Source organism: Mirounga angustirostris, unplaced genomic scaffold, assembly GCF_029215605.1.
Source record: "Mirounga angustirostris isolate CCGP_5_RB_7025 unplaced genomic scaffold, mMirAng1.0.hap1 SCAF_2, whole genome shotgun sequence".
NCBI lineage: Eukaryota > Metazoa > Chordata > Mammalia > Carnivora > Phocidae > Mirounga > Mirounga angustirostris.
In genome coordinates, this window is record NW_026991710.1 from 166,452,745 (window position 1) to 166,468,999 (window position 16,255).

Below are 16,255 nucleotides of genomic sequence, written 5' to 3' on the forward strand. Positions count from 1 at the left end.
AAATAATCTCCCTTCTCAAGTGCCAGGTGTTTTTCAGATTGCTGTTTTCACACTGTCTCTGGGTTGCTTGCCTGCCTGGAACAGCACAGTGCACTATGGGCTTTATCCCAATGAAGCCTACTGACCTTTAAAACTCCAAACTTTAGGGATGTGCTATGGTGGGGGCCTATGCTGGTCTTTTGGGCAAGGGTCTGACCCTGCTGGGATGAATGCAGGTTTGACTGAGAAGGCAGGCACACTAAAGGGCAGGGAAATGGGCTTTGGAGCAAGCAGGCTAAACAGCCAGTGTCCATCCAGGTTAGCCTCCCCCAGCAGGTGTCTCTGTGCCTATGCAGGGGAGAGGGGGATGAGGGCATGGGGGTGGGGTTGGGGTTGGGGTAGGAAATGGTGCATGCCAGCTCTTTTGCCCCCAGAGGGTCATCTTTGTGACCACCACCTCTCACAGATGAGCTCCAGACAAGGGAACATCTCTCCCCTGTGCACCTTTAGGTGATCCTCCCAATCACTTGCTGTCTGCCCCCAGGGTGCTTGCCTGTCTTTTCCCCAGGAGTAGGGCAGTGCCCTCAGGGCTCTATTCCAGCTCTGCTGGCCATCCTCTAAAATCCCAGTCTTTGAGCCCTGCTGGTTGCAAAACCTCACAAAAATCAGCCCCTCTGGTTTTCTCAGCCAATGGATTTGGGGAAGTGTTCTCGCTGTTTGCTTCCCTGTGTGTTCCCTACCCCTCCTTTATCTGCTACCATGGCTCCCTGTCCTCTGCAGCACCTGGAATCCATTTCTCCCCCAATCCGTGTCTCTGCACCTCCTACCATCTCCATGTGGCCTCTTCTCTCCCTATAGTTGTGAAGTTTGTTCTGTCAGTTGTCAAGTTGATTTCTTGGGTGTTCAGAATGGTTTGATAGTTACCTAGTTGTGTTCCAGGTACTAGACAAGCCTAGGGTCTTCCTAGTATGCTGCCATTTTAGCTCCTCCTCAAACATTGTGTTTAATTCTCATGTCTCCTAAGTTTAGTTACCTACATTTTTGTTGTTGTTGTTGGACTACATGATCATGGAAAGTTTTGTGATTACAGACTGACTATTTGGTAGAATGTCCCTCAGTTTAGGATTATAAAATATTCCTCATAATTAAACTGAGGTTATGCATCTTGACAACACTATCACAGGAGTGTTGCTCAGTCTGTGTCATTGCATCCTAACAAATGGCACAGGATTTCAATTTGTTATATTACTGATGATAGTCATTTTGATTAGTTGATTAAGGTGTATCTGCTAGTTTTCACTCTGAAATTACTTTTTTCTTCTTATTAGTTAATAATTATCAGGAGAGAAATACTAAAATGGGTTATAATCCATTACTATCACTATTATTTATAACATTCAGATTCCCACATATTTAATTATTGGGAGCTGGCTTTGTGTCCCTTTGGTAAATCTCCATAATTATTTAAACACCTCTTAATTTTTTCATACAACATGTTCCAAGCTCATTTTTATTTTCTTTGCTTTATAACTGGAATCAATCATTCCTCCAAAGTGCCCCAGTTCTTTTTAGTGAGGAATAGTACTTTTAAAACATGATCCGGGTGATACATGTGCTATTAGTATTACTAGATTTTTTTTTAAGAGCAGAGATCAAGGCAATGCTAACATCTTAAGAAATATTCACAGCCCCTTTGCTCTTACCTACAATTTGCTATATCCCCACCAGTTCTGGCTCCTGCAATGACATGAGCTTACAGTCTCAGTAGGGACAACTTCTTAGTGTATGGCTTAGTCAATGATTTATAAGGTCAGTAAGACTTTTAGAGTTCTTATTGTCCTCCTATTTTATTTCCTGCTACACAGCTACTTCTGGTTACTTAGTTCTTTGTCAGTGGATTGGTCCCAGCTGCTGATATTTTTGGTGCATTTCAGTTTGGGAAACTTGTGGAATATGCTTTTGCTTCTTAGTTTGTTTTTCTAGTTTCACTCTGTATTTTGTGAGAGAATTGGGGGAGGCTAAAATACTATGCTGATACTTTTACCATTTGATTTCCATCCTCTCCCTTATTCCTAAAACATATTCCTCCCTAGGTAAGACTCCATTATCTTGGTCCTTCTTTCTAATATTTTCTTCCTTCCTGTTTCTTCTCATGGCATATCACTGGTTTCTCCTCAATTACTAAGCCTGTAAATATGAGAAGTACCCTTATCACTCTTTCAAACGACCTGTTCATGGTTTTAACTTCCACCAATACAGTGATGGCTCACACATTGTAAATTCCTTGTCCTCAGATCAGGACCTATATAACTGTGCATTTAATTCTAATGGATGACTTGTAATCCCCAAATTAACATAAACTACCCTCAAGACTTCTCCTCATTTTTCTGCTTTCCTAAAATACTTGCCTTTTTCAGTATCGGTTAATAATTATGATATCAAAAAGTCTACAAATAATTCTTCACATCTCCTTTTTTCTCTCAATCTTAATAAACTACTATAGATTATTATGAGAATCATCTCCAAAATATTACTATATTGTTCCCTCTGATATATTTTAATTCATTTTAAGATAATTTTTACTATCCATACTGCATAAATCAACTTAAAATGTATTTGGTTAACATTTATCACAAAATCCCAACTCTTGCATCCTGATTGTATAATCAGACTCTTTCATACACATTCCTGAATCACCTTGCCTTCCTCCCCTGACTTACGCTTTAGCCTCATTGTATTTTACTTTCTTTTATGTCCAAAACATTCTTCCTTATAGTTCCAGCTATTTCTTTTTTTTTTTTTTTTTTTTTTATCCATCTCTCAATATCCTTATTCTAGTCTGTTGAGCTTTTCAAGCTTCTTGCGAATCAAGTATCAATTTGCTTGCCTGGAAAGTTTTCAACAAGCTCTTTACATGACCAAATTCATATCCCTCATAACTATTTCCTCAGAAAACTTCCTTTATCAGAAACTTTATTCTCCCCATATGTTCCCTATTTATTTATTTGTTGGCACCTATAATAAGCTGTTTATACTTTGTTTATTTCTAGGTCTACTTTTAAATTTTCAGACCCTGCTATGTTAAGATATTTATGACATATTATCTTGTTAGCCATTTATAGGACTAACACGATCCTGCAAAGCAGTAGATGCTTAATACATACTTTTAGAACGAATGAATTTCATCTCGAGACTCTAGTAAACCCCCAGAAAGTCATCATCAACATTCACGTTCTCTGTAACATCGAATGTAGAAATATTAAGCACATTTTCCTTTTTCTTTTTATTAACACATAATGTATTATTTGTTTCAGGGGTACAGGTCTGTGATTCATCAGTCATCACAAACCACAGTGCTCATCATAGCACATACCCTCCCCAATGTCCATCACCCAACCACCCTATCCCTCCGAACCCCCTCCACCCCAGCAACCCTCAGGTTGCTTCTTGAGATTAAGAGTCTCTTATGGTTTGTCTCCCTCTCTGGTTTCATCTTGTTTCATTTTTCCATCACTTCCCCTATGATCCTCTGTCTTATTGCTCTAATTCCACATATCAGTGAGATCATATGATAATTGTCTTTCTCTATTTGACTTATTTCACTTAGCATAATACCTTCTAGTTACATCCGCATCTTGTAAATGGCAAGATTTCGTTTTTTGATGCTACATAATATTCCATTGCATATGTATACCACATCTTTGTCCTTCATCTGTTGATGCACATTTAGGCTCTTTCCATAGTTTGGCTATTGTGGACATTGCTCCTATAAACATTGGGGTGTACGTGCCCCTTGGGATCACTACATTTGTATCTTTTGGGTAAATATCCAGTAGTGCAAATGCTGGGTCTTAGGGTAGCTCTATTTTCAAATTTTTGAGGAAAATCCATACTGTTTTCCAGAGTGGCTGCACCAGCTTGCATTCCCACCAACAATGTGGGAGGGTTCCCCTTCTCTGCATACTCGCCAACATCTGTTGTTTCCTGAATTATTAATTTTAGCCATTCTGACTGGTGTGAGGTGGTATCTCATTGAGGTTTTGATTCGGATTTCCCTAATGCTGAGTGATGTTGAGCACTTTTTCATGTGTCTGTTAGCTATTTGGATGTCTTCTTGGCAGAAATGTCTGCCCACGTCTTCTGCCCATTTCTTGATTGGATTATTTGTCCTTTGGGTGTTGAGTTTCGTAAGTTCTTTATAGATTTTGGAAACTAGCCCTTTATCTGATATATCATTGTCAAAAATCTTCTCCCATTCTGTAGGTTGTCTTTTGGTTTTGTTGATTGTTTCCTTTGCTGTGCAAAAGCTTTTTATCTTGATGAAGTCCCAATAGTTCATTTTTGCCCTTGCTTCCCTTGCTTTTGGTGATGTTTCTAGGAAGAAGTTGCTGTGGCTGAGGTCGAAGAGGTTGCTGCCTGTGTTCTCCTTTAGGATTTTGATGGATTCCTGTCTCACATTAAGGTCTTTCAACCATTTTGAGTCTATTTTTGTGTGTGGTGCAAGGAAATGGTCCAGTTCCATTCTTCTGCATGTGGCTGTCCAATTTTCCCAACACTATTTGTTGAAGAGACTGTCTTTTTTCCATTGGACATTCTTTCCTGCTTTGTCAAAGATTAGTTGACCATAGAGTTGAGGGTCCATTTCTGGGCTCTCTATTCTGTTCCAGTGATCTATGTGTCTGTTTTTGTGCCAGTACCATCCTGTCTTAATGATAACAGCTTTGTAATAGAACTTGAATTGTGGTATGGTGATGCCACCAGCTTTGCTTTTCTTTTTCAACATTCCTAGGTTATTCAGGGTCTTTTCTGGTTCCAATCAAATTTTAGGATTATTTGTTCCATTTCTTTGAAAAAAGTTGATGGAATCTTGATAGAGATTGCATTAAATGTGTAGATTGTTCTAGTTAGCATAAGTACCTAGAAATTTAACAATAGCAGAGAAATTTAACAATATTTGTTCTTCCATAAGCATGGAACATTTTCCCATTTCTTTGTGTCTTCCTCAATTTCTTTCATGAGTATTCCATAGTTTTGAGTACAACAGAACTTTGCCTCTTTGATTAGATTTATTCCTACTATCTTATGGTTTGGGGTGCAGTTGTAAATGGGATTGACTCCTTAACTTCTCTTTCTTCTGTTTTGTAGGTGTATAGAAATGCAACTGATTTCTGTGCATTGATTTTATATCCTGCCACTTTACTTAATTCATGTATGAGTTCTAGAAGTTTTGGGGTGGAGTCTTTTAGGTTTTCCACATAAAGTATCATATCATCTGCAAAGAGTAAGAGTTTGGCACCTTCTTTGCTGATTTGGGTGCCTTTTATTTCATTTTGTTGTACGATTGCTGAGGCTAAGTCTTCTAGTACTATGTTGAATAGCAGTGGTAATAGTGGACGTCCCTGCTGTATGCCTGACCTTAGGGGAAAAGCTCTCAGTTTTTCTCCATTGAGAATGATATTTGCTGTGGGTTTTTCATAGATGGCTTTTAAGATACTGAGGTATATATCCTCTATCCCTACACTGGGAAGAGTTTTAATCAAGAAAGGATGCTGTACTTTGTCAAATGCTTTTTCTGCATCTATTGAGAGGATCATATGGTTCTTGTTCTTTCCTTGATTAATGTGTTGTATCACATTGACTGATTTGTGGATGTTGAACCAACCTAGCAACACGGGAATAAATACCACTTGATCATGATGACTAACGCTTTTAATGTACTGTTCGATCTTATTGGCTAATACTTTGGTGAGAATTTTTGCATCCATGTTCATCAGGGATATTGGTCTGTAATTCTCTTTTTTGGTGTGGTCTTTGGTTTTAAGATCAAGATAATGCTGGCCTCATGAAACGAGTTTAGAAGTTTTCCTTCCATTTCTATTTTTTGGAACAGTTTCAGAAGAATAGGTATTAATTCTTCTTTAAATGTTTGGTAGAACTCCCCTGGGAAGCCATCTGGCCCTGGGGTCTTGTTTGTTGGAGATTTTTAATTACTGCTTCAATTTCCTTACTGGTTATGGGTCTGTTCAGTTTTTCTATTTCTTCCTGGTTCAGTTTTGGTAGTTGATACATCTCTAGGAATGCATCTATTTCTTCCAGATTATCTAATTTGCTGGCATATAGTTGCTCATAATATGTTCTTATAATTATTTGTATTTCTTTTATTGTGATCTCTCCTCTTTCATTCATGATTTTATTTATTTGGTCCTTTCACTTTTCTTTTTAATAAGTCTGGCCAGGCATTTATCAATCCTATTCTTTCAAAGAACCAGCTCCTAGTTTTGTTGATCTGTTCTACTGTTCTTTTAGTTTCTATTTCATTGATTTCTGCTCTGATCTTTATGATTTCTCTTCTCCTGCTGGGTTTAGGCTTTATTTGCTGTTCTTTCTCCAGCTCCTTTAGGTGTAGGGTTAGGTTGTGTACTTGAGACCTTTCTTGTTTCTTGAGAAAGGCTTGTATTGCTATATACTTTTCTCTTAGGACTGCTTTGCTGCCATGAATTCTTTTAATTCTTCTTTAATTTCCTGCTTGACTCATTGATTCTTTAGTAAGATGCTCTTTAGCCTCCACATATTTGAGTTCTCTCCAACTTTCCTCTTGTGATTGAGTTCGAGTTTCAAAGCACTGTGGTCTGAAAATAGGCAGGGAATGATCCCAATCTTTTGGTAACAGGTGAGACCTGATTTGTGACCCAGGATGTGATCTATTCTGGACAATGTTCCATGGGCACTAGAGAAGAATGTGTATTCTGTTGCTTTGGGATGGAATGTTCTGAATATGTCGGTGAAGTCTATCTGGTCCAGTGTGTTATTTAAATCCTTTATTTCCTTCTTGATCTTTTGCTTAGATCATCTGTCCATTTCAGTGAAGGGTGTGTTAAAGTTCCCTACTATTATTGTATTATTGTTGATGTGTTTCTTTGATTTTGTTATTAACTGGCTTATATAATTGGCTGCTCCCATGTTAGGGGCATAGATATTTGTAATTCTTAGATCTTCTTGTTGGATAGACCCTTTAAGTAGGATACAGTGTCCTTCTTCATCTCTTATTATAGTCTTAGGTTTAAAATCTAATTTGGGTGGGGTGAAGCAAAATGGCAGAAGAGTAGGAGACCTGGATTTCGTCTGGTCCCACGAGTTCAGCTGTATAGGGATCAAACCATTCTAAACACCTACAAACTCAACAGGAGATCGAAGAAAAAAATAGCAGCAACTCTGAACAGAAAAGTAACCACTTTCTGGATGGTAGGACGTTTGGAGAAGTGAATCCGAGACAATATTCAGGAGGATAGACTTTGGGGTGGGGGCCTCCGTCAGCCGCTTCTGACAAGTGATAGAGCAGCAGAGCACAAAATTGGAAATTTTAGAAGTCTGCTCCACTGAGGGACGTCGCTACGGTGGCTAAGTGGGGAGTAGAATGCTCGCTGGGACAGTGTGGTCTGAGGACCCTTGGGGTCACAGAACGACCGGCGGTGCCTGAGTGTGGCAGAGCTCCCAGGTATGGGAGCAGGGAAGCCAGCTGCAGAGAAGGAGCTGAGGAGTGGGCTCTCAGCTCAGGGTTGCCATAAACCGTGATCCGTGGCACAGTCAGGCCATTGTTCTTCCAGCATGGACCCAAAAAAAGAAGATCCGAGGAGACTCCCCTTCCTCCCCTGGGAGGAGTGGCGTGGGAGTGCACCGCAGGGATCTGCTGGGTTTAAAGACTCCACACGGGGTCGGGTGCCAGAGACAGAAATGCCGGGTGAGCACGGAGTGCAGCTGGAGACCGGGGAGACAGGAGTGACTGACTGCTTTTCTCTGGCAACTCACTGAGGAGTGGGGCCCCCAAGTTCTCAGCTCCTCCAGGGTGGAGATTGGGATGCTGCCATTTTCACTCTTGTCCTCCAAAGCTGTGCAGAAAGCTTGCAGGGAACAAAAGCTCCAAGAACAAACCCAAGCAGATTACTTAGCCCGGACCTGGCAAGGGTGGGGCAATTCCACCTCCAGCAAAGACTTTTGGAAATCACGTTAACAGGCCCCTCCCCCAGATCAGTGAAAACAGCCAGCCAAGACCAAGTTTATCAATGAGAACAGCAGAACTCCAATGCTAGGGGAATACTGCACATAGGATTCATGGCTTTTTTCCCATGACTCTTTAGTCTTTCAAAGTTAATTTTTTTTAACGTTATTTTTTTTAATTTTTCTTTTTCCCTTTTTCAACCAACATCTTATCAATCCCTTTTATAAAAACTCTTTTTTATTTTTAATTTTTAGAGTCATATTCTATCCCTTCAGAGTAGTTAACCTTATTTTTGGTATATATATATATATATAAGTTGTTCTCTCTTTAAAATTTTGGGATACAGTTTCTTCTAACAGACTAAAATAGACCCTAAATCTCTAGTGTATGGTTTTCTTCTAGTCTCCTGCCTGATCACATTCTCTCCTTTTTTTTTTTAACCCTCTTCTTTCTTTTTTCAACCAACTTCTTATCTTATCAATTCTTTTTATAAAAACTTTTATAATTTTCATCTTTACACTCATATTCCACCCTTCATCGTATTAACCCTTATTTTTTACATATATAACTTTTCTTTCTTTAAAATTTTGGGAGGCACTTTCTTCTAACAGAACAAAATATGCCCAAAATCTAGTCTATGGCCCTGACCTATCCACCAGCCTGATCATATTTGATCATATTCTGTTTTGGTTTTTTGTTTGTTTGTTTTTGTTTGTTTGTTTTTTTCCTTTTCCTTTTTGTTCTTTTTTCTTTCTTTCCCTTTCTTTTCCCCCAGTTTCAGGTTTTTTTCTCATTTGTTTACTGTATATTTTCTGGGGACGTTGTTACCCTGTTAGCATTTGTTCTCTTATGCATCTATTCTCTGGACAAAATGACAAGATGGAAAAAATCACCCCCCCCCCAAAAAAAAAACCAGAAAACAAAACAAGAGGCCATACCAACTGCCAGGGACTTAATCAATGGGGATATTATTAAGATGTCAGACCTAGATACAGAATGATAATTATAAAGATACTAGCTGGGCTTGAAATAAGCATAGAAGGTAGTAGAGAATCCCCTTCTGGAGAAACAAAAGAACTAAAATCCAACCAAGTTGAAATCAAAAAGGTTATTAATGAGGTGCAATAAAAAATGGAGGCTCTAACTGCTAGGATAAATGAGGCAGAAGAGAGAATCAGTGATATAGAAGACCAAATGATGGAAAATAAAGAAGCTGGGAAAAGAGATAAACAACTACTGGATCAGGAGGGCAGAATTCGAGAGATAAGTGATACCATAAGACAAAACAACATTAGAATAATTGGGACCCCAGAAGAAGAAGAAAGAGAGAGAGGGGCAGAAGGTATATCAGAGCAAATTATAGCAGAGAACATTCCTAATTTGGGGAAGGAAACAGGCATCATAATCCAGGAGGCACAGAGAACCCCCCTCCAAATCAGTAAAAATAAGTCAACACCCCAACATCTAATAGTAAAACTTACAAGTCTCAAAGACAAAGAAGAAATCCTGAGAGCAACTCAGGACAAAAGATCTGTAACCTACAATGGTAGAAACATTAGATTGGCAACAGACCTATCCAGAGACCTGGCAGGCCAGAAAGGACTGGCATGATATATTCAGAGCACTAAATGAGAAAAATATGCAGCCAAGAATACTATATCCAGCTAGGCTGTCACTGAAAATAGAAGGAGAGATAAAAAGCTTCTATGACAAACAAAAACTAAAAGAATTTGTGAATACCAAACCAGCCCTACAGGAAATATTGAAAGGGGTCCTCTAAGCAAAGAGAGACCCCAAAAGTAACATCTTAATAATGTCCCCATTGATTAGGTCCCTGGCAGTTGGTATGGCCTCTTGTTTTGTTTTGTTTTTGTTTTTGTTTTTTTGAGGTGAGTTTTTCTGTTTTGTCATTTTGTTCAGAGAATAGATGAATGAGAGAACAAAATGCTAAAAGGGTAACAATGACCCCAGAAAAATATACATTAGACAAATCAGAAGAGACCCGAAACCAGGGAGAAAAGAAAGGAAAAAAAAAAAAAAAGGAGAGAATGTGATCAGGCAGGAGACTAGAACAAAGCCATACACTAGATTTAGGGTATTTTGGTCTGTTAGAAGAAACTCTATCCCAAAATTTTAAAGAAAGATAAACATATATACAAAAAATAAGGTTAAATACAATGAAAGGATAGAATATAACCGTAAAAATGAAAATTAAAAAAGATTTTTAAAAAGGAATTGATAAGATGTTGGTTGAAAAAGGAAAGAAGAAAAATTTAAAAAAAAAGAAATAGAAAAAGAAAATTTTAAAAATTAACTTTTGAAAGACTAAAGAATCATGGTGAAAAAACTATGAATTCTATGTGCTGTATTCTCCTAGTGCTGGAGGTTTGCCTTTCTCATTGATCAGTAAACTTGGTCTTGGCTGTATGTTCTTGCTGATCTTCTGGGGGAGGGGCCTGTTGCAGTGATTCTCAAATGTCTTTGCCAGGGGCCAGGGTAAATAATCTGCTCAGGTTTGCTCTTGGTAGCTTTCATTCCCTGAAGGCTTTCCATACAGCTTTAAAGGACAAGAATGAAAATGGTGACCTCCCAGTCTCTGGCCCCATAGGAGTCGAGAGCTCAGGACCCCACTCCTCAGTGTGCCCTCAGAGAAAAGCAGTCAGTCATTCTTGTCTCCCTGGTCTCTGGTTGCACTCCATGCTCACCTGGCCTGTGACCAAGCGTTTCTATCTCTGGCACACAACCCTGTTTGAAGTCTCCAAACCGAGCAGATTCCTGTGGTGCACACCTATGCCACTCCTCCTAGGGGAGGAAGGAGAGTCTCCCCCGACCTGCTGCTTGTTGGGTCCATGCTGGAAGAGTAGTGGCCTGACTGTGCCATGGATCACAGTTTATGGCAACCCTGAGCTAAAAGTCCACTCCTCGGCTGTCTTTGCAGTCAGTTTCCCTGCTCTGATAGCTGGGAACTCTGCCACACTCATGCACCCTCTGGTCTTTCTATGACCCCGAGGGTCCTGAGACCACACTGTCCCAGCAAGGGTTCTACCCCCTGCTTAGCCACTGGAGTGACGTCCCACCCCCAGTGGTCTATCTTCTCAGATATTGCCTCGGATTCACTTCTCCACACATCCTACCTGACAGAAAGTGGTCCCTTTTCTGTTCATAGAATTGCTGCTATTCTCCTCTTCGATCTCCTGTTGAGTTTGTAGGTGTTCAGAATGGTTTGGTAAATATTTAGCTGAATTTCTGGGACCAGATGAAATTTAGGTCTCCTAGTCCTCCATCATCTTGCTCCAACCCCTAAGTACATTCTGTACAACATCAAATACTCCTCTTTAAATAAGATAAAAACAGAGAAGGAGGCAAACCACAAGAGATTCTTAACTCTAGGAAACAAATTGAGGGTTTTTGGTGGGGAGGCTGGTGGGGGGCTGGGGTAACTAGGTGGTGGGTACTAAAGGAGGGCACTTGATATAATGATGATGGGTATTATATGCAACTGATGAATCATTAAATTCTACCCTTGAAACTAATAATACAGTATATGTTAACTGAATTGAAATAAAAAAATTAAAATAAATAAATAAGTTTAAACAAGTACATTTTGTCTTTAATAAAAAATATTCTTACTCAAGTTGTATTGCAAGATATTATATAACAGTGACTGCTACAAACATTTCCCAGAAGAAGACATAGATTTGATAAAAATAAAATCTTACATTGCTTCAGAATTCATTATGCATGTAGTTCCTGGACAGTAACAATTGTAGATATCATCGTATGTTAATCCCAGATTAATTCCAAGCAACTGTACCATAACAACTGAAAATGCATCTAAAGTTATCACCTGTGGATACTAAATGCAAAAAACAAAACAAAACAATTTTTGCCTAAATTATTTCTTCACCTCTTTGATCTTTTCTTTTTGACCATATTACCTAAATGCAAATACAGATTTAAGAAACTACTATGCCAAAGCTCATTATTTTCTTAGGGATATGGAAAATAAGAAAAAATGGGTAAATTTTGTTTTTCTTTTTGGGTTATTGTATTTTTAATCCAAATGGCACTGACATATACCTAAATAAGATTAATGCTATCATATGCTTTTATTACATATTAAATACCAATAAGCTTTAAAAGTTTTTTGAGAAGAATATGCACTGTTTCAGTAACTATATTATTTTTTAATGAACACTTAGATAAAAAAATACACAGATTCTTAAGGGTTGAATTTGTAATCGGTTTTGACTTCAGAAATAGTTTTGGAAGAGAGTCAAATTAATTTTTTTAAAGGCAGAATACTATTACACTTTGTAAGTAGAATTTTTGTCTTCAAAAAAAAAAAAAAAGCACACATGGCAAGTAAGAATGGCAACAAGACACAAACCCCTGGCAACCTATAATCTTTTTACTATCTCCACAGTTTTTCCTTTTTCAGAAAGTCATATAGTTGGACTCATATGGTATGTAGCCTTTTCAGATTGGCTTTTCTCACTAACCACTATGCACTTAAGTTTTTTCATGGCTTGATGCCTCACTTAAAAAAAAAAAATCATTGGATAGTACCCCTTTATATTAATTTACTCCAGTTTGTTTATCCATTCATCTCTTGAAGGACATCTTGGTTGAGCCCAATCTTTGGCAATTATGAATAAAGCTGCTACAAACATTCACACAGGTTTTTGTGCAGATAAAAGTATTCAACTCATTTGGGAAACACTGAAGAGGACAACTGCTGGATTATATGGTAAAAAAAATAAAAAATAAAAAAGACTAAGAACTTGAGTAGATATTATTTCCAGAGATAATATACAAAAAGCAAAAAGTATATGAAAAGATGTTCAATATCACTAGTAATCATAGAAGTGCAAATCGAAACCACAATGAAATATCACCTCATACCACTTAGGATGGCTGCTATTAAAAAACAACAATAACAGAAAATAATGTATCGATAAAGATGTGATGAATATAAAATGTAAACTGCTGGTGGGATTATAAAATGGTGCAACCACCCTGAAAATAAGTATGATGATTCCTCATAATATTAAAAATAGAACTCCTACATGATCCAGCAAATACCTACTCCTGGTATATATCCAAAATAATTGAAATCAGTATCTTGAAGAGCTATCCGCACTCCCATGTTCATTGCAACATTACTCACAATAGCCAAGGAATGGAAATAACCTAAGTGTCCACTGACTGATAAATGGATTAAAAAATGTCATACACATATGAATGTTCACATGTATATTAAATTCACATATATATATTATTTAGCCATAAAAAGAATGAAATCCTGCCATTTGCAACAATATGGATGAACCTGGATGAAATCATGCTAAGTGAAACAAGCTGGACAGAAAAAGACAAATATTATGTGATCTCTCTTATATGTGGAATTTAAAAATGTCATACTCACAGAAACAGAGAGTAGAATGGTGGATTCCAGAAGCTAGATTTTCTGGAAAATGGGGGACGTACGTCAAAAAGTACAAATATTTATTTATGCAAGATGAAAAGTTCTGAAGATCTGTTTCACATCAATGTGAACATACTTGGCACTATTGAATTGTACATTTAAAACTAGTAAAAATGGTAAATTTTATGTTATTTGCATTTTACCACAATAGCAAAAAACTTTTAAAATTATAACATTTGAGTTTCAAAATCTAAAAAAAAAAAAGCATACTCTTAGAAAAATTTGTAAAAACATCATGGCAGATATACTATACATATTTTCTTCCTTGAAGTAGATATTTCAAAACATTATATAATTACTGAATAGATGGGAATAAAATGCATACCAGAGCAATTCCTGCAGCAAACTTTGGATTGCATGCCATTCCATGATATGTTGCTCCCACATAATTAAGATGGTCCCTATAACTAAATAATAAAATTTTTCTTCTGAATAAATGCATTTTAAATTACTACTAACTTAATGACCTTTTTTTTTTACTTTTTTTTTTATTCTTATGTTAATCCCCATACATTACATCATTAGTTTTAGATGAAGTGTTCCATGATTCTAACTTAATGACCTTTTAAGAATTGGATTTCTCAATAAAGCTATGTGTTTTTTTAAATACAAATATTACATATCACATCTCATGCTTTCAATCATTTTGTATTTGGGTAATCTCCCACAGTTCCTACAAAGTTAAGTTCTAAAGTCTACTTTAACATTATATGATACACAGTCCAAAACCAAGTGGTGCCTAATCCTTCCAAAACATTAATCACCACTGTTGCCACCACTGGATAGATATAATTTGAAGATGTACAAGTCAGGACAGCTCACTGCCATGATTTGCATATAGTGAACCCCTAAACCATGTAAAAAAATGTTGGATTAGAGGACAGGGAGACAAAGAGAATACTCAGTAGACTCATCAAGAAAAAAAAGAGAATGTAGCAAGTGTCCTCATACATTTCAGTCCTTAGTTATTGTAGCTCCTGAGTCCACAAACCTGACCCTAAATTCCACAGGAAACACCAATAGATTAATAAATATATTGCATATTATTCAGATCTTCAGAATTTTTATTATTTCCATCTCAGTAATCAAACTATTAACAGAACCTATATAAAGACTCTTGAAAAAAATAGTGTAAGTAGTTAAATAGCTGCACCTTAGGTCAGTATAGCTATACCGGATGGTAACCACATTACTAATTTGATATATAGTATTTTAACCAGCATTATATGCAATTATTGCATTCTGTTAACTAATTTACATTGTGTTTAAAGTTCAAATGATAGTTTTAATTATTTACCTCTGAGAAAATCTTTAAAATCATTGAGGACCCCTGTTTATCTCAAGGCTTTCCAAATTTTCAAGTTTCTTACATTTCCATAGATAAAAAGCCTAGTGGAGAATAATGACCCACTATGACTTAGTGTCTTACATTGTTTTCAGAATTTTATATTTTGCAATTTGTCAATACAGTATGCATATAACGTTTTTTGAAGTGTCTTATCATTACATATAACACATTTTGTATATAATCTTGATAGCTAACATATGAAATAATTTGACAAACCCTATGTCAATACAAATAAGGTACTTACATTAATAAGTATGCCATATCATGGGACCTTTGAGACAAAAATTCTTTCCATGACACAAATCTTTGTAGTACTTCATTAGCATCCCCGCTAAGTGAAATCTTATTTTGATCTGACCAGAGCTCCAAAGAAGTTAGTATAATAGTTATGTTGAGCTGGGAAAACATCTGAAAACAGAAGATACATAATATATAGTTTTTAGGTAATCATAAATATAACATTACATCTCTATACATAATGCTAATATATTCAATTTACTCCTTTTTGGAAATGAAATCTATTCATTGATGAATGAAACCAGTTGGTAGGATTACATTTTTAAAAAACTGGATATGCTATTTGTACAAACAGTATTACTGCATTAATAGGAATGTTTCTTACTTAAATGAAACATAAATACTTACAGTGTTGATTAGACCAAAGATATGGACAACTTTCTCAGCTGCAACTGCCACTTCAGAGCCCATATAATCATACTGAAAGACAAATTTTGTTTAACTGTTAGTGAAAATTACTGAACTATCACATTTTAAATGGATATAAAATGTTAAAATAATGCAGTGTTCAAGTGAAAGGAAAAAAATATTAAGGTTTACCAAGTACTTAGTAAGTTTTAGGCATAAACCTAGAGACTTTATATATTAATCAATAATCTTAAAATAAGAAGGTTGTCATTAACTTCCTCTTCACACATACAGAAATTAAGAGTCAAAAGTTAAGTTTACAAGATTGCAGAACTACTGAGGGTAAGAACCAGAACTCAAGTCCCCAACTAACTAAACTAGTAAGTCTTTTTTTTTTTTCTACTATAGTATGCTGCTATCATTTGTCTTCATCCCACTAAGAGATGACAATGTATCCTGATAAACAGTGTGGTTTCTAAACACAGAGCTCTGAGGACCATTACAGCTAGTAATCTCAAGAATATGTCTTCATTCAAAGGAACATAAATCATAATATTTTCTCTAAATATTTTTAATTATGTGTATGTACACATTTCTAAGTGTTAGCGGAAAACATAAAAAGTGGCAACTTTCTATCTTCAATAATCTTCAGCAAGTCTGCCAAAAACTACTAACAGAAAATAAAATATAATCGATACAGTTCTCTGATTTGGACAAAAGAGATTTTATCCTCCTAGGTCCTTAGAGACTATTTATACTTTGCTATTTCTCTGTATGTAACCTTTCCCAATAAACTATA

At 36.7% G+C, this 16,255-nt stretch overlaps 1 protein-coding gene across 1 annotated transcript in view; it reads right to left on the reverse strand.

Moving 5' to 3' along the window:
- Window positions 1-16,255, reverse strand: part of LOC123840618 (A disintegrin and metallopeptidase domain 3-like) — a 130,987-nt gene that overhangs the window by 65,060 nt on the left and 49,672 nt on the right. The window contains exons 8-11 of the mRNA XM_064583833.1: window positions 15,457-15,528; window positions 15,056-15,219; window positions 13,789-13,870; window positions 11,695-11,831 (exon numbers count right to left, since the gene is read on the reverse strand). Of these exons, the coding sequence (XP_064439903.1) occupies window positions 11,695-11,831; window positions 13,789-13,870; window positions 15,056-15,219; window positions 15,457-15,528 (455 nt within the window). The remainder of the gene's footprint in view (window positions 1-11,694; window positions 11,832-13,788; window positions 13,871-15,055; window positions 15,220-15,456; window positions 15,529-16,255) is intronic.